The sequence below is a fragment of the Cinclus cinclus genome, chromosome 5, assembly GCF_963662255.1.
Source record: "Cinclus cinclus chromosome 5, bCinCin1.1, whole genome shotgun sequence".
NCBI classification, from domain to species: domain Eukaryota; kingdom Metazoa; phylum Chordata; class Aves; order Passeriformes; family Cinclidae; genus Cinclus; species Cinclus cinclus.
This window is the reverse complement of record NC_085050.1, coordinates 22475144-22496479: the sequence shown is the minus strand read 5'-3', so window position 1 is coordinate 22496479 and position 21336 is coordinate 22475144. Positions and strand designations below refer to the sequence as shown.

At 35.9% G+C, this 21336-nt stretch overlaps 1 protein-coding gene across 1 annotated transcript; it reads left to right on the top strand.

Moving 5' to 3' along the window:
* The first annotated feature begins 393 nt into the window (after positions 1-393).
* TMEM156 (transmembrane protein 156) lies at positions 394-17550 on the top strand. The gene is made up of 7 exons (XM_062493789.1): positions 394-493; positions 4842-5123; positions 6402-6650; positions 8808-8915; positions 12044-12148; positions 14330-14332; positions 17462-17550. The coding sequence occupies exons 1-7, from the start codon at positions 394-396 to the stop codon at positions 17548-17550; spliced, it is 936 nt and encodes a 311-aa protein (XP_062349773.1).
* Positions 17551-21336: the final 3786 nt, after the last annotated feature.

The following is a 21336-nucleotide window of genomic DNA, read 5'->3' as shown; positions in this document are numbered from 1 at the left end:
AGTCTGACTCAATTTTTAAAAATCTGCTTGACCAAATGAGAACAAAATTCCTTCAGAAAGATAATTGATTTACTGTTTAGCAGGTGTATGAGGGTGGTTATTAAGGGATTCTTAAAACAAAACTACTACAAACATATAAAATAGTTGCTTTTTTCTTCTTATTGTGGTATGTGAATTTTATCTTGAGCATATTTAAATGAATCATCCTCATCTATGCCCATGTAAGAACAGAACGTAGCTTTCTGCAAGTTAATGTAGTGAGAAGTAAAAAGGAAAGTCATTATAAGAAAAGGAAATTAATAGATGTTATTTTGCATAATGTCTGCACTAAGTTAAAAGCTAAACCAGGAAGGAAGTTACCATCACTATGCTAGATGGGAGTGCTTCAGTGACATGTGCTTGCTTTTGAGAAACCCAGTAGTCTTCAGATTAGCACTAGGAATAATTACCGTCTTTATTTTGTGTTTACCTGATTTTTTCAAAATCCATGAAGGTGAGTGATAAGCTTTTAAAATAACATTTTATTTAATCTTAATTTAGTCTGCAATTGAAAAGTTGGCACGTGCTTTCCTAAAAGCAATGGTTAGGATGATGCACACATGTGGAATTTGCAAAGGATATAGACTCTTTTTGTTAGATTTTTAACCAACAAAGTTAATTACATGTGGTAATTTGAAATGAGTTTGCAATTCATTTACATAGGCTGCTACATTTTTGATAACTATTTCCATGCAACTGTGAAATAAAAACTGTGGGTTTTACTGCCTTCATCATGAAGAAAGTAGTGTAAGTGCTTATGTTTTTTATAGCAGGTGCTCATGTCTCCAAAACCAACTTTTTAGAAGTTTTTGTACTTAAATGCTGTAAAACTTCATACAATTGCTCTCTGGTAATGAGATGCTATATGTGAAAGAGATACACAGGGATGACCTGACAAAAAGTAGAGCAGAGTAGATGTAACTGAGTAAAGCAAATCTTGTAGCATAAATGCCAAATACTTCTTTGTGGTCCTAAAGGCTGATTCTGAATTTAGGATAAATGCAAACTATGCATGCGTGCAAGTTACTCATTCAGTGCTTTTTTAAAAGTCCATGAGTAAATTAGTTTTAAAATAGTTTCATCACTTCCATTCCTAAGAAAACTTTTGAATAAATAAGTAGTGTAATAAAAATCATCCCTTTGACAAATAGTGCATTCTCAGGCATCATTAGGATATTTGTATATTTTTTTCTTTAACTATAAAGAATGGACATATCAGTAATTAGAACAAAATGCATATGTTTTTTATAGTTTATAAATGAACAAACCTGGTAAGATGTCATAAGGTTTGAATATCATAACATTTATAATTCAGTTTAAGATGTTGGAATAATTAATGTTTTACCTCCATGAAGAAGTAAACAAAGTATTTGTAGCACAGATTATGCAAATAAAAAAATTACAGGACTATTACCAGAAGGAAACATTAACCTTAGTGTCAGACATCAAGGAATAATTACATTTTTCCATGATAATTTTTCTAGATTGCCCTTGTTTGCCATGCTTTAGGCTGCAATACTGTGATCACTGCAATTCTGTCTTAATCACAGCATGTCTAAAATAAGATTGTGAAGTATATGTGCAGAACAGAATTATAGCTGGAGCAGCACAGATTTATATTTGGAAAATTAGAATTATTGCTGCAGTTTCAAAATGTTTCAAAAGCTAAACTACTGTATAACAAACTGTGTAATGATGTCTGAATTGCATTAGAAAGTAAATATGTTGAACAATTTATTCAAAATTTCTAAGGATTTTGGGTCTTTGGATCAAAAATCTTCTGTTGAAAACTACTTTTATTTAAGATCTTGTAACAAACCTAAAATGTACAGAATTTTTTGTAAGTGTTTCAAATTGCTGGTAGCACCGTGAGGCTTCAGCAGACAAAGTTGTTGGAAATCTTTGAGATGTGAAATATAATCACTGGCTTTTCCTCTGTGAGTTCCTAAATGAATGGCAGAAAGCTTCTTATTCCTGGATATCTTATCCCAGGGGAAGTTCCATCATTTACTTTCATTCTGGAGAGGGAATAAAAATGGAAATTTCTCATTAAACAAAAATTTAAGGGGAAATCAATTTGAAAAAAAACCCTCCAAAACCCAAAAACAACAACAATAAAACCCCTTTATTTTTTTTTCCAAAATAATGCAGTTCAGCATTACCAGAAGTGCAATGTTTCCTTTTGATTTGTAAAGCAGCCAACTTGCTCGGTTACAAGCCATTGAACCTTTAAATTACGTTGATTTAGAGTAGGAGGTTATCTTTTCGGGGTCTGATGCTTTCAATCCCAGCCCTATCCCCTGGGTCCTGCTACTTGATGGAGTGTATCTCCTTTAATCTATCAGTTGTGTATTCTCCAGATTGTACTGTAGGTCTTGCATCTCTACAATATTATGTGGTGACTATGGCTTCTGTAAAGAAGTGATAAAAAATGCAACCGTATATGCTGCTGCTCTGACTCAAAACTGAATACTGCAGATCAAACGAAAAAGAGTCAAGCCCATACAAAGTGAAATATTTGTGATTTTCTTAATGGGAAGCAAGTTTTTTACAAATTCTGATCTTCCCTGAGAATAATTTCATTTTAATGGATTTGGATTTTATATGAAAAAACACCCTGTAAATAGGGGCATAATTTAATAATCACAGAACTTCTTAAAATTAAGCATGTGGTTGCAGGTCTTTGAATATAAAACAGTTTCCTAGAGTTACTTTGCATGGTTTCATCTCAGCAATCCTTTTTTGCAATTCAGGCTGCCTGTATTCAGATTTCACAAAAGCCTTTCCAAATTTCGAGAATGCTATTTACATTTGCTAGGGTGCTTCCCAGTCGTGCAGTAAGGAAAAAATAGTATGGTATGGCTCTCTGTCTGCCATGTAATCCACTGGGAAAGTGTAGTGTTGTTGTGGCCCTTTTTCAAGCATTCAACAATTTATATCATCCCTTAGAAAGGCCACAGTCCTGTGACATGGAAAAAAATAAGTTTATTTATGCTAGATTGTCATTTGATCAGTTTTCTCAGTAGAGACCTTTCGAGAGGATGGTAAGCACCCTCCCTAACTCAACAACATTCACACCTTTTCCACTCAGATAACACACCTTTTATGCAGCTACAACATGGCTCACAGGCAGCTCTGGAATCTCTTTAGCCATTTGTGAAGCAAAATGGACTTTGCAGTGCTGAACATAGATGTCTGTCACAGTCCAGTTAGCAGATTCTCAAGTCCATATACAGATTTTTTGGTGAAAAGGATTATGTTAGGGAATTATGATTAATTGCCCTTGAAAGCTGTAGCAGTGATTTTAGACTGGTTGCCCAGATGCCATGGTGTGCCATGAAAGCAGAGTAAGCATTCAATTTTTGCTCCTTACTCATCTCCACAGACAAGTTCTACACAAAATGCCTCTTTCAGGTGGAAGAATCTGATCTCAGAACCTGTTCCATGACCTGTTATGTGGGTCAGATTGTAAGCATTTCCAGGAAAATTCTTTGTCTTGCCTCAGGGAAAGATAGGGCCCTGAATTTTGTCTGATATTTTTCCTTTTTATATAAAAATTAACTTTTTCTTACCTGTGTGTTATACATTTCGATTTATTATATTTTATAAGGAGTTTATGACGCTCTGATGTAGTGTTAGTAAAAGGAAGATAATTGACTTTGACATTGGAGTTTGGATTTTATTTCTCTATCCTGTCTGGAATCTCTTACTGAACCTTTTCTGAGGTCATCCTGCTGCTCTGTGAGCACAGGTGGCCTGTTGAAGCCATTAGAGTGCAGCTGAGCACTGAAGCACCTAAAGGCTGTATTTTGCTCTCTATATGTAAGGATTTATTATCACATTGCTCCACTTGCTCATAATGGGAGTTAGATACAAAATTTTCCCTTTACAGAGATGCAAGGGTACTACTAGGATTGGAAACACAGCTATAAAATTATAGGTTAGTGCTGCATCAGCTATGGGAAGTGGTTATTCATAAATACATATTTCATGTTGGGGGTCACAATATTTGTTTTTATTCTTGATTTTTTTGTATGCTGAAAAAGTAGTTCAAAGTTAACACAAATAAAAATTTGCATGATAAAGCTCTACTGTAATGTGGAAGACAAATCACACTAATTTATAACTGTGTGGTTTTTGCTGCTTGCCAGAACTACATTAATGTACTCTACCTACAGTACTTTGATACTGAAATTTGACTATGAATGCCAAACCCAAAGGTCATAAGTAAAATCCATGTTTGTTTACTGAATATAAGGGATTGTGAAGGGTGTGGCTGGAGGATTCAGCAGCATTTCTGTGCATTTTCACTCTGTGGTTTCAGTGTCATTTGGAAAGAAAGCTTTCATTTTGATTATAGCTACTTTACAACATAATTGCATTGGACTGTTGCAGCTGCACTGTTTCAGGGCTGAGTTCCCTCTCCAAACAAGTTTTCTCTTCTTTTGAAGAAGCATATATGAGCTTTCTCTTCTTTTGAAGAACAGTCATATTGGAGCAGCTTTGAAACAGGAATGTGACTAGATGTCATCACAAATTCCAGTTAGTGTTACAAGAGTTTTAATACAATTCAGCAAATAAAATCCAGTATCTAGGTTGTGGGAAGACTGTGTTTGCTTTCTCTAACATAGGATGCATTCAACATCCTGTCATAACCCTCAAGGGGAAAAAAAAAAAAAAAAAAAAGAGGCAAGTTCATTTCATCATAAGGTGGTTGGAATATCCACTATATGATGCTTCTATGCATATGTGCCCGTGTGTCTTATATGATTGTCTGGCTAATATGCACTCTTTCTTTACAGCTAATACTGTAATGGTGTCATGTGTGGATACCTGTTCATCAAGTAACACCACTTTTCCACTTTGTACTTTTAACAATTCTTACAAAAGATCAGGGCAACAAAGGAGAGAAAACCAGACTATTTTGCTGAAGGTCATTGTAAATAATTTCAATTCCCAAAATAAGCCATCTATTTGCCAGTCGTCCTGGAGGGAACAACAGACCCACCCTAAAGAGAAAGAATGTGAATCCAAGAGGGATGTGAAGGTTGATCATCATGGATCAGGTTCAACATCTAAAAACAGTAAGTAGTTTAAGGGAAATGCTTAATTTTGAAGTAGCTAATTGCAAAATAAAAGTTTTTATTTGGTACTTAGAAGAAAATTATATGCTCCTGATTATCTACGGTCTTTGCAAATCTATGTACAATGCGGGGTACTAGTTTTTCTTTGCATGGCTAGAAAATGCAGATTTTGTGCCAAATTCTCAGTGGCATTCATTCTGGCTGTCAGTGAAACATGTTGGTAGCAAGTACTTTCTAAAGTACTTAATTTATGTCTAAGGAGTTGTACTTTCTGAAATTTTTTCAAGCTGATTTTGCTTTCAAATATCACTGTGGACCTCTACATTTAGATTGCTGGCATTATGCAGATAGGTTGTAAGCAAGTATCTAAAGGACTAATTCAGTAGGTAACTATTATGATGGCAACTGTGTAAGAAAGAACCATTTTGGTGTTTGTAGTCTACATCATCCACAGCTGTGTAGTATCAGAAATGGCCTTACATGTTTTATAGAAAGCAGCACTGACTAAGGAATGGCACAGCAATACAGAGGAGAGGTAGCAAGTCATATCTTTTCAGAGCAGTAACAGCACATTCCCTCTGTGCCACATACACTTGCAAATATCTGGAAATTTTTTGGGGAAGAGGATACCTCTTTCTAACATTGTCAGCAAGAGGGGCAACAGGCCAAGTCCTGAATATAAGAAATTCAGTTCTTTTCCAACTGTATATTTTCCTCATTACAAAATAGCTTTCTTAACAAGTAGGAAAAATAAAAATTTATATATAGACAACATCTGCTCTCAGTTATACCTGTACAACTAACACTTTTGACAATGTCTCACCTGTTTCTTATAAACATAGCACAAGTCTCACATTTTGTGTGGTTTGAAGCAAAGCAAGGACTTCCTGCAACTGAGAGCAGATAGACAATGTGCACACTTCAAATTTCTGTCATCACATGGCTTCTGCCTGGGTTCTATCCTACTCATAGCCTGATTTTTGCCTGTTGCCTTTGGCAACTAACAACATAAACAACAACAAAAAAGGTGATAGTAAAGCAAAAAAGCGTTATACTTAGTAGGGGACATGTATATAAGATACATAAGATAAACATTGCTCTTCAGATCTCTTGAAAGTAACTTTACACAGAATACATTTATCCATCTTTTCATAATCTGTGAGGTAGAAACCTTTATGTTTTTTGCAAATGAGACAGAGAAATCACTGTTCTTTTTGAGAGTTGTCTCTTGGTCTACTGCTTGTATAACAGCTTTGTTTTAATTTTTATTTCCAAAAGCAAAAGGCTCGCTTGGAGTGAAAACAGAAAATGTTACTTATTTTTATAAATATTTTAATTTCACAACGGTTTCTAAGAAAGAAGTGGCGCATAATACGAACTACCTGATGGAAATCCACATCAACCATTCTATGGTTGGAAGACGAAATGCAGCTGACGAACAACTAAATCGTTCTTGTCTCTTGGCAATGATGGAAGACCAAAATGACTGTATAAATATTTCACTGCAACTGAAGTCTTATATGGAATGTAAGTTACAAAGGAGAGTCAGAATGGGAATCAAACTAGAAACAACATAATCTTGCAAAAAAATCTCAACTAGATAGTTCTCTGCTTCCAGAAACTGTTCAAAAACATTTAAATATTTCACAAGAAGAGAATACAGTTTTGAACATCCCTTATTGAGAAAACAATCCATAGTAGACAACTGATGATTTTTATACTGATTTAAAGCAGGTTTAGCTGTGCCCTTTTCTTTTTTTCTACAAGAAATAGATCAAAGTAAAGATCTGTACATTGTTTCTGGCTTAGCAGCAACAGACTCACACTGCATGTGACAAAACCTGGAAACATCATTTTCCCTTTCCTGATAATGGCAAAACCCTATTGTGTTGGAGGTAAATTTAAAAATCCTTTTTAACTACAGTGGTAAAAGAACCAGGAGATAGGTTTGACCATTCTAATGCTGTACTGCAACAGCCTACTATATAGCCTCACTGTTGTAGGCTTAAAAGAAATCTTCAGCTGAATGAAGCTCAGATTTCCCAGAGAAGTAACTTCAGCTTTTTATATTTCTCTTTGTGTTGCAAGAGTTTTTTGTCTGATTGTCTGGCCATGGTCAGGGTTTCCATTCTGTCTATATGCAATACTTGCCATTTGGAAATTATTGCATTCATTTGGTTTTGCATGGCAAATATATTTTATGCTGTACCTTTGCTGGAAAAAATATGTTTTTTTTAGAGTAAGATTAATATATGCTAAATAAATCCAGTGAAAATCCTAGAGAAGAAAGGGCATCTTAGGATTGTTTTGGGTTTTTGTTTGTTTGGGATTTTTTTAATTGTGTGTCTAGCCATGAGAGGACCATAATTTGTAACTTGCCTTTCTAACTTGTGTCAGTACTATGAGCTAATCACCCTTTGCTAATACTGATTTACCTGGGTAGTAGTAATTTCATATTAGCAACAAAAATTAAAAATATGGGTTTTTTTCCTCTTTACTTCAAAACAGCTAAAGTAGTTCTCAGGGTTTTTACTAAGCAAGGCTTATAGTCAAATCATTATGAGCCACTACAAGACGAGGTAGAGTGCTCTATTTAAAAGGAGCCTGGATTCTTGTATAAAAGATATTTTTAGTTCTAAATTAGGAGGAATGACCCATGGGGTTGTTGGCATTTGCCTCATGAGTTCTTGATGGAGAAGACACAAGGGAAGTCAGTCTACTTATACTGTAAGTCTACTTACGCTGTTCTAAATCAGGGAAAGAGAAACAGTGTTTGGCTAGTCTGTAATTTATTTTCTTTTCAGAAGTTATGGTAACATAGCTGTTTTTTAAAACAGTTATTTGACAGTTCTAAGGTATGCATTAACATGCAACTGCCAAAGAAGTTTGGAAGGCCATTTAAACAACCAGAAGTGAAAGTTCTCCACAGCATTTCTTTGTTGTATGTAGTCCCGACTTGTACTAGTTATTGAACTAAATCCCTGTGGAATGTGGGTGCATTTCTGCAGCAGCTGTTGTCCAAAAGAGCAACCTACCTCCTGCATTCAGTCCCATGTGATTCTCCTCAAGACAACTTTAGTTAAATGAATTCCCCAGAGGGCTCCTCTTGGTGACATTTCCACACCTTTTCATAAGAAAATTTCTTTATGTAGAATCTTGTCTTCTTGCATATAGGTGGACCAGGAGGTTAAGAATGCCAGTACAGGCCAGTGTTGGACAGTGGACCAATTCCTTCCATGCTCTATCCAGACAGAGAGGACATGTATTACCCTTGTTCTACCTTAAATATAAATGTTAATCTTTGAAGCATTTTCATTGGCTGAGTTGAAAAGTTTTCATTCGCTTAGTCATCTGTATCTATTTCAGCTGTGGGGAGATTATAGATATAAGATTAGGTATAGATATAGATACAGATATAGATATAGATATAGATAAAAATACATGCAAAAATTAAGCTAAATTCTAGACAGGAAACCTAACATCAGAAAACAGAGAAGACTGAAAGAAGAAGGCATAATCTCTTGTTTTGTTTTGCTTTGCTTTGCTTTGCTTTGCTTTGCTTTGTTTTGTTTTTATCTGTGGGGATAGGTGCAATCCAAAAACCTATGAAAATTGAATGTTCTGCTTTTCTCTGCTGCCAGTAATTTGCTGATTTATTTTCCCTCTTGTACATTTTATGGACAGATCCAATGTGCATGACGAAGATCACTTGGCTCACTATGATTCCAGTAGTTTTTGCATTTACTGTTTCAGTTGTCATCTACAAAGTAGTCCAAGAAAATAAACAGAACTGTAAGTAACGAAAAGTTAATCTGCGTGAATTTGAATTTCTATGCAAGTAAAAATATATTAATTTATAGTAACAAAACTGTTGATTATTACTGTATCTCAGACACTGATATTTTGATTGTCAAATGGTAAAAGCTTCTTAGAGGCTGACCAAAGTACTCAGATGATAGTATCACCTCTCACCTCTTTAGTGGATGCAAAAATTGTGGATGCAAATCCAAGCTTGTTGATTGCAAGTTAAATGTGGGGTTTTTGGTAGATGGTTGGTGGCTTAGTGATACAAACTTCTGGTTTCACACTGATTTCAGTAGATGGAACAATTACCGTCAAACTTTGTAGAAGGTTTTAAGCAGAAATACCAATGACCAGTATAAGTGAATTGAAATACCCTTTCCTTCCTGAGGATGATTTATTTAGGTGACAGTCAGGAAAAATTACAGGACATATATGAGGAGATATACACTCATCTGTCTGTCCTAAAAACTGTCTATTCAAATTCTTTGGTGGTGTAATCCCATGCAGGGCAACCAAAGTGCACCTTCTTAAGTCCAGAGCTGAATTAAGCCCAGGTAACACTTCATCTCTTTGCTATTATTTCAGCAAAGAAAACTTTCTGTGATTTCTGAATCATCACTATCGACTGTTCCAAGTGATAAATGATTAGAATTTTGCTATGAGAGAATTTGCCACTAGTTCAGAGACTGAAACAATTGTTTCTACAATATTCCTTCAGCCAAGACAGCTCTTCTCTTGGGATACAGGCTGAAATCAGATTTAGAGTATTTTCTCTAGCGATATACAATGAATAAAACAAAGAATAAAATTGTGGGAGTACCCTGAGCTCGAGACCTGTGAGCAAGCAAGATAAAGTCAAAAAAAGCAGTGCAGAAAATTGTCCACTTGTCAGCTGCTGGTCATTGTTTCTCTTTCCAAGTCAGAGGGAGGTGGTACTAGGAGCACAATACCTACTATCACTGTGAAAAGACTATTACTTAAGCTGTTACCTGAGGAAATAACTCTTAGGTGCTCTTAGCAGTTTCTATTTTTCTTGTAAGCCCTGAGTGGGCAGAATGCTTCCAAACAACCAGCATTTAATTGCTACTCCCAGGGAGGTGTCCATTCCCCCTGTAGTTCAGAGGTGCTGAAAGGACACTCTGGTCACACGGGTAGTAAAGCAAATAATCAGCCATATCCATTCCCCCCATCACCCTTACTGTGTGCACAGATAGTTTTGTAATGAAGGAGCAATAGAGGTCTAACTTTAATCATAACTGAACAGGAGGAAGAATAGTGCCCCCCCCCCCCCAAATGTTTCTGTGACTTTTTGCATCGTGTAAATACTTTATGCATATATTTTTAATGAATAAGCAAAATGTCAAATATATTCTAATGAATAAGCTTGAGATGTCAAGTTTGTACCCTCCCCACCCCAATAAAAGCAACTCCTTACCAGACTATGTTGCTTAAAATACATTATATTTTACTTATTGCTAGAACCAATTTCTGAGATTTATTTCATGTAAATAAGACCCCACAAAGGTAAATTAGGACTTTATAAATAGACTATTAAGTGCTCTGATTTAAAGGACTTTTATGTGTAATTTGAAAACTACTTATAAATGTCACGCCTCTGATTTTCAATGCTTTGAGTCATAACATTCTATTTTTAATGTAGAACTGTAAGTAGTGATGATTAATGATTAAGTACCTTTATTCTTAAACATTACGTTTTAATTAAATTTAAGTTTTCAGAATCATCGTGAACACAAACAGGGAAGAAAAGATTCCCTTTTGAGGCTTCTAATTACTTACTAGCTTCAAGGATACATTTTCTGCTAGTTGAGGAAAAGTGGGTTTATCAGTTAAATTTATAATACGTGACATTATAGCCAACATCATTATGTTACTGATAAAAAGATAAGCACATAAAAATAAAACTTAAGGTTTATGTGTATATATTATGATGTCACCTTTCATTGCAGGTTTGTACAGTAATTCTTTTCAGTGGTGCTCAAAGAACAGAGCAGAACACTATTATGTTCCTAAAACAGCTATTATGAATTTTTTTAGCCATAATTCAGTTAGTAGTTTTTCTTTTCATTTTTGAGCACCACTGAAAGCTGTTAAGAAATGTGGAATTATTCATTTCCTCTTGAGACTTGCAAGATACTCTGCTAGGTAGACTCTGAGACTCTCTGAATCATTAAGCTATTTTCATGAGTGCATAAAATAAAACATCCAAATAAACTTGGTGGAGGTTACAGTCAATCCATGACAAAGGCCCTAAACTTTAAATTAATAATTTTGTCTTTTTCCTTCCTCTCTTGTCTTAGGAAATTCCAGAGCTTCCTTTGACATTTACTGTTACAATGTACGCTTGGGGCTTCAGTGTTCAGTCTCCACCGGCTATTCATAAAAAAAAAATCATGACCTAAATAATTTTAACTTAATGAATTTTTAGTGTTCTCAAAGGAAAAAGATAAAAAATAATTCTGTTGCACAGAATTGGAGTGAGCCTGTTACCAGAAGCTGGCTGAGCCCTCAGCTGCAGTCAGTGCGGAACAGGGCTAACCACAACAACTGAACAAACATCTGCAATAAACCCACTGAGAGCACAGCATTTAGAGAGCAGCAGAAGGATGGAAAGACTGAGAGTTTATGAACTGGGTGCTGAGGAACAGCCAGAGGTGCCTGATCCAGTTCTATCTTTGTCAGTGGTGTGGAGCTTGCTCTAAGACTCTGCTTTCCAAGATAAACACCTGACACTAGCAAGGAATCTGTCAGATTCCTTGGATGCCAGTACAGTCCATCCTTGATGCTCCACTGGCAGCAGTGAGAGTCCAAACCTGTACTGAAAGATGTACTTTTCTTGATATCCTTCCAAAATTTGTTCAAGGTACACAGGGTAGAGAAAAGCAAGGAATAATTTGAAAGGGACAAACCTGAATGAAATCTCTAGAAAATTTCATTCATGAAAATACAAATCAGCTGGCCTTTGGTTTTCCTCATCACCTTATTCCAACACCTTCCTGATTTTTTGAACATTTTCCAAGGTGTTCAACAGTTTAATAATAAGGGGTTTACAAGCTTTCCTTCTCATCAGGGCTGATGCTAACACATTCTGTTTAAAGCAGATTACAAACAAAGAGTAGCAACAGTTTCCACTGTTCAAAGAAGAAAGGGTTCCAGGCATGCAAGAAGAACTGTATCTGCTACTAAAATTCATCCTTTTCCTGGTAAGTAATATAAAAGCAAAAGAAAAGTTAACAAATCTTGAGACATGAGGATGTCAAGAAAGACCTTTAAAGAATTTCCTGTCAGGAGATGCTTCGGGTTTGTTTCAGAGTTATCTTGGTCCTACACCAATTTGATCTGGCTTATATTAAGGAAACACTTTTTTTTATTATAAAGAAATAAATCTGACAACAAAACTATAAGAAGAGACATATATCATGTGGGAATGCATCTCCCAGGCTTCCCAGTGTTTTGCATTAATGACTTTGAATTTTTAAATTTTTGGTTGTGTTGTGTGCCAGTTTTGAGGCTTGGCAGCTGAGTGCTTTGTGTGTGTACAAGAAGTATACAGAGATGCACACGTGTGTGTATGCTCTATGTGTTTGTGACTCAGAATGGCAACAGCCATTCATTCCACACTTTGGTAGTGAATTTTACTACCAAAGTGTGGTATGAATGGCTGTAGCGGGACTCAAAAAATGGTTTTGCTAGCACTTCATAGCCTATTTCTAGGGTCAAATTCCCACTAAATGCAATTTTGAGTTTCATGTAGGTAAACAATTGTGGTCTTCAGAGAGGGTAGTTTGTTTAATGCTGATAAATTAAATGGCTAAACTCAAAGTGTGGATTCTAGAAAACTGGATTTGGCAACAAATATCTGTGTGAGTGCCAATTACCAGTTGTTGCTGTGTTACTGACATTTCCCAAAGAATGAAATGTTTTAATAAATTTCATGGATTCTAGTTTTGCGAAGGGAGCTATATCTTAAAAAGATTAACATGAACACATAGAATAATAGTTCTGAATGGCAAACCAACCTCCCTTCAAAAGAAATAAAATACAAAGCCAGCAAATGAAAAAAAAATGGTTTTAAATTTGACTAGGCTCAAGTATTTCACTTTTTGTCTTGTTAGTTCTTCGGGAGTAGGAGGAGACTCAATAATTTATGTCTACAACTCAGTATTTCATGGCATTTCAATTTTACCTAGAAAAGAGTGAATAGCTTCTTGTCTCTCTGAACTCTCCTGTGAGTACAATTTATGCTTCTTGCTCTTAAAGCACTGGTTACATCTGAGATATATTTATAAGCTCATTATTTTCATTCTGCTGGAAAAGCATTACTTTTCTGAATCTATTGTCTAGAGTAGCTTTACTAATATCATACCTGTTTAATCACATGTTCAGAAAGGCATTTTTAATGTTGTATATCCAAGGCATTTTTGATGATGGGATCTTATGGAAATTCAAATCTGGTTTTGCTAGATTTTACTGAAGAGAGTAGGAATCCTTTATTTGTCTGTCATTCTCACTTTTAAGTGCCTCCTACTACAATTGATCCATGTAACCCAGAAAGATGTTTAGTTGTGTGAACTGCTATAATGGCGTTTATTTTAATATAAAATTCCTTGGCTTCACATACCGTAATTTCAATCATTCCAATCAATTTCATAGTTCATACCAATATAATTTAGAGTAGAATCAAATTCATATGAAGAGTTTATTCTTTCCACAGTTGCTAAGCTTAGGATTTGCTACCATGATAATGGATTATAAATAGCTACAGATGACTTTGTTGACAGCCCTTGACAATATTTTCACTATAATTAGAGCATAGCTTGCAATCTTGAAAAAAAAAAAAAACATTGAGATCCACTGAAGACAATACAATCACCCTGGAAACACAGTAATGAGTACTTGAGAGGATGTGACAGTATATCATATAGATGAAAAGATGTGTAGGTACTACTAAAAGGTTATTTGAAGTTAAGAAATTATCAGGGAAGAAAAAGAGGGAAGTCTATACTTTGAGAATGGGAGTGAATTCTTCAGAAGCTCAGTAAATTACTGGCTTAATGTCATCATGGTCCTACAAAAAGGTAAATTACAACATGGATGTCAGTTTTGTGTTAGCCACTGTTAGTGGCTTTATATCCATGAATCATTGTCACTAAGTACAGTGAACAGAGGAAAGGGGGAAAACATATAGAATGTTCTCTAGGGAAGGATTAAATTTACAACCTTCCAAATTCACAGTACTGCAAAGGATTAAGCACATATAGTGAGGAGAGGGGAGCTTTATAGCATTCTGGTCATAAATGTCAACTAAACATTGTCTGGACTGTTAAGCTAAAAAAGAATGCACTAGACTGGGTTGAACAAACCACATTTTCTAGACTTCAGAGTTGGTCCTGCCATTGCATTTTTGTGTAATGACTGTCCCTTGAATAGTATGAACTGACAAAAAAGACTTGCCCTTAAATGCATCCATGAGACAAGGGAAAGAAGAGAGGGTACTTTTTTATTAGTGCAAGAAGTAAGTATTTTTTAAGTGGCTAATCTGTATTTCCAGATACAGAGCATTTTCATCAAATAGAACTTGATAGTAATAACATGTGGAAAAAAACCCATTGAAGACACTTCCTTGCTTTGTGTTTACTACAGAGAATCTTAGTGAGATTACCACATAAGAAAATTTTATTGCAACAAATTCTTTGAAGACCTTTCTTGAAGAGGCAGTAGAAGAGATTTTAGAACAGCTTAATAAATTAATAATGGCAATTAGAAGGACTAGAATGTATTCCCCATAGAGTTTTAAAGTAATTCAGATAGAAACTGCTGAATTGTTATTTGCAGCTTACTGCTTAAATCAGTCTCCAATGCAAATAAAGGGAAGAAAGCTATTTATACTTACCCTGCTGTTATTCCTCTTCCTTAGCCCATTTTCCCTAAACTACTTTGGTACCCCTTCCATTACTAGTAACTGACTAAATGTAGTTATTCACATGCAGCCATATCCTAAAAAAAGATAATCCTGGTACACAGCATAAAATTACTTGCTGGGAGCAGAAGGCCAGTGTGTGTGAACTATATGCTACATTATTAAAAAAAAAAAAAAAGAAGAAGAAGAAAGAAAAAGCAAGAATAAGTTGTATAGGAATGAGATTGCATAAATCAGGGCATTTGGTACCTAAGGTCAATCTGCCTAGTAGGGTCTGGAAGATTCATTAATATAATTAGATGGATTATACTATTATACTTAAGTGGCAATTTATATTACTAGAATCTTATCACTATAAATTCCCATTTAGACTTTCTTTTTCTAGAGTAAGAGCAACATTCCTTGTTTATTTTTATTCTATTTTGAATGTAGCATAAGGTGTGCTGGAAAAAAAGGCTTGCTCTCATTCCTGTGCTAGAACAGGACAATGCAGACAGGGAATCATATCATTAAAATCATCATGTTTTTACTCTACAGTCTGTGTGGGCAACCTCAGTTCAAGCATAATACCTTCTTCTACATTGCATCATACTCATTTTCAGTGGTACTCCACTGGCTCATGGAGTCACAGTTTGGTTCATTACATTTTAAGATACAAGTACAAAATTCCTTGACTCACTTATCTGGTTCACAATAATGCAAAGTTGATTCTGATGGATGGTAATTTCATAACTCATCCTGAAAGAAGAATGTTGCAGGATTCAGAGACAACCAGGATTCAGAGAATAAAACCTCAAGCTTCCTGTCCTGCAGTTGTTTCTTGGACTGTTTAGGGTTTGTGACATTCATAACATTTGATATAAGTGGGCTTGACAACTATAATTTGCACAGAAGAATCAAGACAAATTCCATTTCATTTGAATTCCGGTATTGTTTTCTGTGCTATGCTATTAAAATAATACTTCCTTTCCCTCAAGATTAGAGGAAACAGGGGAAATCCCACTATCTCTCTGATACATTGTTACAGCTTCAGATTAGTTGACGTGCTGGAAATAGAAGCAAATACTGGCTCAGTAATGTCAGGGCTGGCATCTCAGCAAGTTCAGACTTACTCCTCCTTGTATTCTGCAATACATTTTCTTTTTAGCAAAGAGAACAAGCAAGATACATCTTCTACAGCAGCAAATAGATGCAAAGCCAAGAAAAGAGACTTTTGTTTAATCTTGGCTAACTGAAACATCAATTTGGTGGTCCCTCTCAGTTCCTGACATAGCTGAATAATTATCTTTTCCTTTGCAACTTACACGAATAATGCTGGCAAAAGCAAAGCTACTCATAGTATTCAATATCTAACACAGACTTAAATGTTTCTGAAACGCAACATATCCAAGAAAATTGTGAAGCTGTATTACGACTTTGGAACTTTTAAAAGATTTTTTCACATAAAAGGAAGGATAAAAGCTATAGGATGCAGGTAACTTTAGGGAGCTTTTCATAGCCCCTGTATGCTTTCCATAGAGCACCAATGCACAAAGGACCTTTTCTCTGCTCAGTTTGCATGCATGCAGACCACTGTCACACATAGGCACTGAAGGGGATATCAGCCTATATTCCCATTCTTTCCAGATTCATCCTGAGGGTGAAACAAGATCCATTGTTATCTTCTTTAGAATTACCCCGGTCTTATTTTGACTTGGCTTTTCATATTCAGCTGCTTAAGTGCCAAGATCCAAACGCTGCTTTTTAATTGCATTTGTAAAGAGAGAAGCCCAGATTATGTAGTCAGTGGAGAATGAACATAGCTAGATATTAGCGGTAACATTTATCCTCTGTTGTCAGCTCAGTAGAAACCCATTTGTAGGTTTACAGAAGTAATGGATAGTCAGGGACACAATGGACCTGGAATCAAAATATTATTTGTGTTCTACAGCAGTTCTTTGAAAAATGCATTGGATAAACAACTTTGTGTGCATTTGCCTGACAATGCTATCGCTGCATTTCCTTATCTGTATTCCACTGAGGTACGGTACCAGGATCTGTGTGCTAAAGGCACCATCTCACCCCTTCCTGCTTCTGAGGTGTGTGCTGTCATCTCTGTTGACAGCTGGGTGATACCCAGTAGCTCTCCCTGTGTGTGTGACAAGTGAGCTGAGGCCACACCAAGTGTGCCTGTGGCAATCTGTGCAGCCCTTATGCGAAAATGAGTCAGGAAGTTCACACTCTAAATTTCCATTGTTTCTCCTTAACTGGCCAAATCTAGGGGTTTGTATTTTGGGGGACTCTTACATAACGTCAAATTTGCATGCTTTTGGATTTTCACTACAATTTATTCACAAATTTATTTCACACAAATTTATTTGCCTGCCTTCAAGCTGCTTCCCAGGTAGACTTAGAATCAGCACATTGTAGTCCTACTACTACTAAGAGGAAGTTAAAATTTGCATACAAAATATGGTTAGTACTTTCAGTATTGTCCATCTCTGTCTTGTGTTCAGATAGGTCTCAATTATTTCTGGACTTGCATATGCCAGTCCAACACTCTGCAGATATATTTGCTGTTAATAATGTGGATAAAAATTATTGTAACTTTCAATAGTGAAAATCAGCAAACAACAGATTCCACTTCCTGCACAGACCACAGAGATACTGCCCGTAATTCCTGAACAAGAGCATTGTCATGTGTAGAAGCATTGTCAGCTGTAGAAGGTAAGTAAACATCTTACAACCCTGATTATTCTGGTTTTCCTCATATATTTAGAATTAATAGGGTGGAAATCTGCACAAAATAAATTATTACTTCTTCTAACCAAGTATGTGAGATGAAAAACTGGACAATGTGTTTTGTGAGAGCTAGGTGGCATGAAAAGAGAATCAGCAGATCACTTCTGCTACCAGAAGTGATCTATAATCATACGTGTTAGCTTAATAAATCCTGTGTGTCCCTGCAGACCTTGGTGCAAATTCTGCACCTTTTTCCTGGTGTAAAATATTGTGTCCTAGACTTTACCATTGTGCTGCCATTTGTTTCTGACAAGGGCAGAGGAAAAAAACAATTTGCAAATGCTCTCTGAAGAAAATTCCATATTTGAAATAAATAATTTCTTTATGAAATTACTCAAGCAAAAGAAATTGACTGCTCTGTTATTCTTACACCAGTCAGAAGGAGTGACAAGAAGCTGGTTTGTGTTCAGAACTAAAAAGAATCTCCCAGTCCTAACTTCAGCCACTGTGCTGCAGTAATTGTTTCAGGAATTTCAGATGTAAGAAATCACATCTTCAAAGAAATGTGCAGTAAGAGACACCTCTTCCCAAAAGTACTTGTAATGTCTAGAAAAAAACAGATGCTACTTGAGTAAGTAATACCGACTAATATTTCAAGTGCATAGATCAGGTGGTGGCTACTTACAAGCATTATATTATTGTGTATGGTGAACTTTTTAGGTTAAAAGCTTAAGGAGGTCCTTCTTTTATATTTCTATTTAAATAGGATGGAGTTTTATTGAAAACTCAATATCATGTCATGCTATCTTTTTATTGTGTAAAAAAAATCATGTATTGAACAGCAGTTTGATTTTTTTACTTTATGTGGAACCCAGAAGATGAAATTGTAGGTTGAGAACAGAGCTAAAGAAAAAATTTTGAACAGCTTTGCTGACAGAACATGAGGTAATTCCATAGTAATTTAATGACTGAGCTATATAATTTTTTGGTGTTTGAATGAGACTAGATAGGTTATAGGATAGTATATTATAGTTTTTAAAAATACTATCCCCTGTTTAAGTGATTGTCATCCATAGATCTTGTGAAGACTTACAAAGTTGAGAAGTTATTATTATTTTCAAAATGAGGCTATCAGGAGACACCAAGAGATAAGGTGACTTGGGAACTTTATGACATAACTGAGAGCAGTTCTCAGATGATCTGAGCTCAGTTGTTTCCCATTTGGACTCAGTTTCTGAGTGAGCAGGTGCTTTCCAGGCCCCATTAGCCTTTCTGTAGGGCAGCTTCTTCTTTTTCTGCAGGGATTCCTCCCAGACACTTCAGTACTACACCATCTACTTTGCAGATACCTGTCAATTGTCTCTCAGGCAAACCTTTATCTTCCCATATCCATGTCTTCCAGGTACTTGCCCAACCTAACTGTGGGGTTTTTTTGTTCTTTTTTTATTTTTTTAAACTTTTCAGTTAAATATAAGACATTTCTAAAGTTGAAATAGGAAATGTGCTGCTAAGCAGGTACTGAATTCAGTGCTTTCTCTTATATAGTATTATGGTTGATCGTTAGAATGCTTTGTTAATTGTGTTCTTCTTCCAGGATGTTGCATTCACCTAAAAATAATCTTTTAGCAGCAGAGGGAAATGGTCATGGCTCATTCCCATACAAATTTAAGTTTTGTGTTGCTAGAGGTAGGAGTAACTGTTGGGGTGACTTTTTGATTTTATTGCCTTAACTGATAGGAACTGAAGGATAGAAAGAAGAGATGGAACAGCTTTCCAGATTTTTGGTTGCTCTGTGAGACAATATATGAGATCCAGGACACTTTGGGATTAATTATTCCCTTTCCTTAATTTCTGTGTGAATGGCTGAAAGAAAAAGATTACGTTTTTGAGAAATCCTAAAAGCTTTGTTTAGTGCTGTACAGAAGCAGGCTTGCTTTTCCATGTAGTCTTCCTGTTGGAGGGACAGCTGGCAGTGAGGTGAAATCCAGATGTGATATGTGGGAATAATGCTGAATATACTGGAAATTGTAATGTTACTTGGCATTGTGTGGAAATATTATTAAAGGATGTGGCTGCAGAAACTTAGATCTAGATCTTGCCTTTCATCATGTTTTGTTTTGAATACATTTCTTAAAGGAATACAGTCTCAGAGCTAAATACTCTGTGAAAATAATAAAAAGTACTTTCTGCTTTAGTTTTGCTTTACTTCCTGCAAAAAAACCCCTTCTTCTGCTTTCATCTGATAAGGTCAGATCCAGGTCATTACTGCTTGTTTCTGTGGGTGCCTCAGTTCCAGTAAAGCTTGCTAGTTACCAGGGCTGGTGGTAACTGAGGCTGGGGAAGGAAATTGTGATCTGCATTTTGCACCACTGCTGGGTTTGTCTCTGTGAAGTCTCTTAAAATACTGCTGAAGACTCATTTGCTCAACAGCGAGAAGCTGTGTTACAAGTACTGCACACGAAAGCTGTACACTGAGGCTGGAAAAGTGTGAAAATAATCAAATTCCCAGAATTGTCAAAGACAGTTCTAGACTACATCAGCTTGTTAAAGTGTGGGTTTTTCTCTGAAGGAGGAGTGGGGTGGAGAATGCATACCAGGGTGCCTCTTGATCAAACAGTGATACATGGTTGTATCACTGACAGCTGCTCCCCTGAAGTGTGTGCTTTTCATACCACTGATACAAGACCCTCAAATAAGAAAGGGTTCTAGGCAGAGCTAGAAACCTGAGAGAGCTTCACTGGGGATAATGCTAACATCTGCCCTTCCCTGCCTCAAACCTGGCTTCTGTCTGGTTGGTAAGAGTTACCTCAATACCTGCCCTGAATTAGGCAAGATGAATTATACTTTTCCTCATTTTCAGCCAGCTGGAGCTGCACTCAGGGAAATCATTAACCACCACACAGAGCGTTATTTCTCTGTCAGGAGACTACCTACACAGCAGCTGTGATAGGTGTAACAGCACTTGTGAGGAGGAGGAAATGTAAAAGCAAACACCACTCTGATCACGATCATTATAGCTAATGAGCTGGAGAACCTGCTGATGGCCTCAGCAGTGGCCCTTAACAAAACATATTGAAAGATGAAAGGATGGAAAACATTGTTTTTAGCTATAGGAATGGTCAGGAGAGACCTACTTGCTTATTCTTTGCTCCAGTCTGTAAAAGTGAAGTATTGCTTTTACTAGTAGATTGAGAGAGATGCCAATAATCAATTACACATTGCAATTTTCTATAATTTTTCTTTTTATTTCAAGAAAAAGACATTTGTTTCTAGAAATATTTTTTTATATTTAAGACAATACTGTTGATACATTGATAAATATATTGATAAACATGACCATACACATGTTGCCATATTTATCAGTATACTTAGATCCAGTTGTGTGGTATATCTATATATCTATCTGTGTGTGCACACAGAAATGCACCCAAATGCTTCGTTATTCACTATTGCACTGAGAGCTAATCCAGCTAATAAAAAATGCACCAACTGCACTTGTGCCTTTGCCAAAGTTTTTTTCAGATAGATCACTTAATGTCTTTTACTGTGTATTTTCATAGTAACTATTACAACTACACTTGAGTACCAAAGGTAAGAGTCCTCTTTTTCTGCTATATTTCATTAAACTACCATATTAGCAACTGTCCTGGAAAAAAATGAATGAGCCATGTCTCTCAAGTGCTGTAACACACTTTACATATGTTGTGGTTTAGGAATGGTATTTTCCAATTCAGTAGTCCTGCTAAAACC

What these genes read in the sequence shown, in the direction of transcription:
- TMEM156 (XM_062493789.1), top strand. Translation starts at nt 394, where the DNA reads ATGTGCTTGCTTTTGAGAAACCCAGTAGTCTTCAGATTAGCACTAGGA. An exon ending in AGGTTCAACATCTAAAAACA is followed by an intron (nt 5,124 to 6,401) that starts GTAAGTAGTTTA and finishes TATTTCCAAAAG; the next exon opens with CAAAAGGCTCGCTTGGAGTG. An exon ending in ACTGAAGTCTTATATGGAAT is followed by an intron (nt 6,651 to 8,807) that starts GTAAGTTACAAA and finishes TTTTATGGACAG; the next exon opens with ATCCAATGTGCATGACGAAG.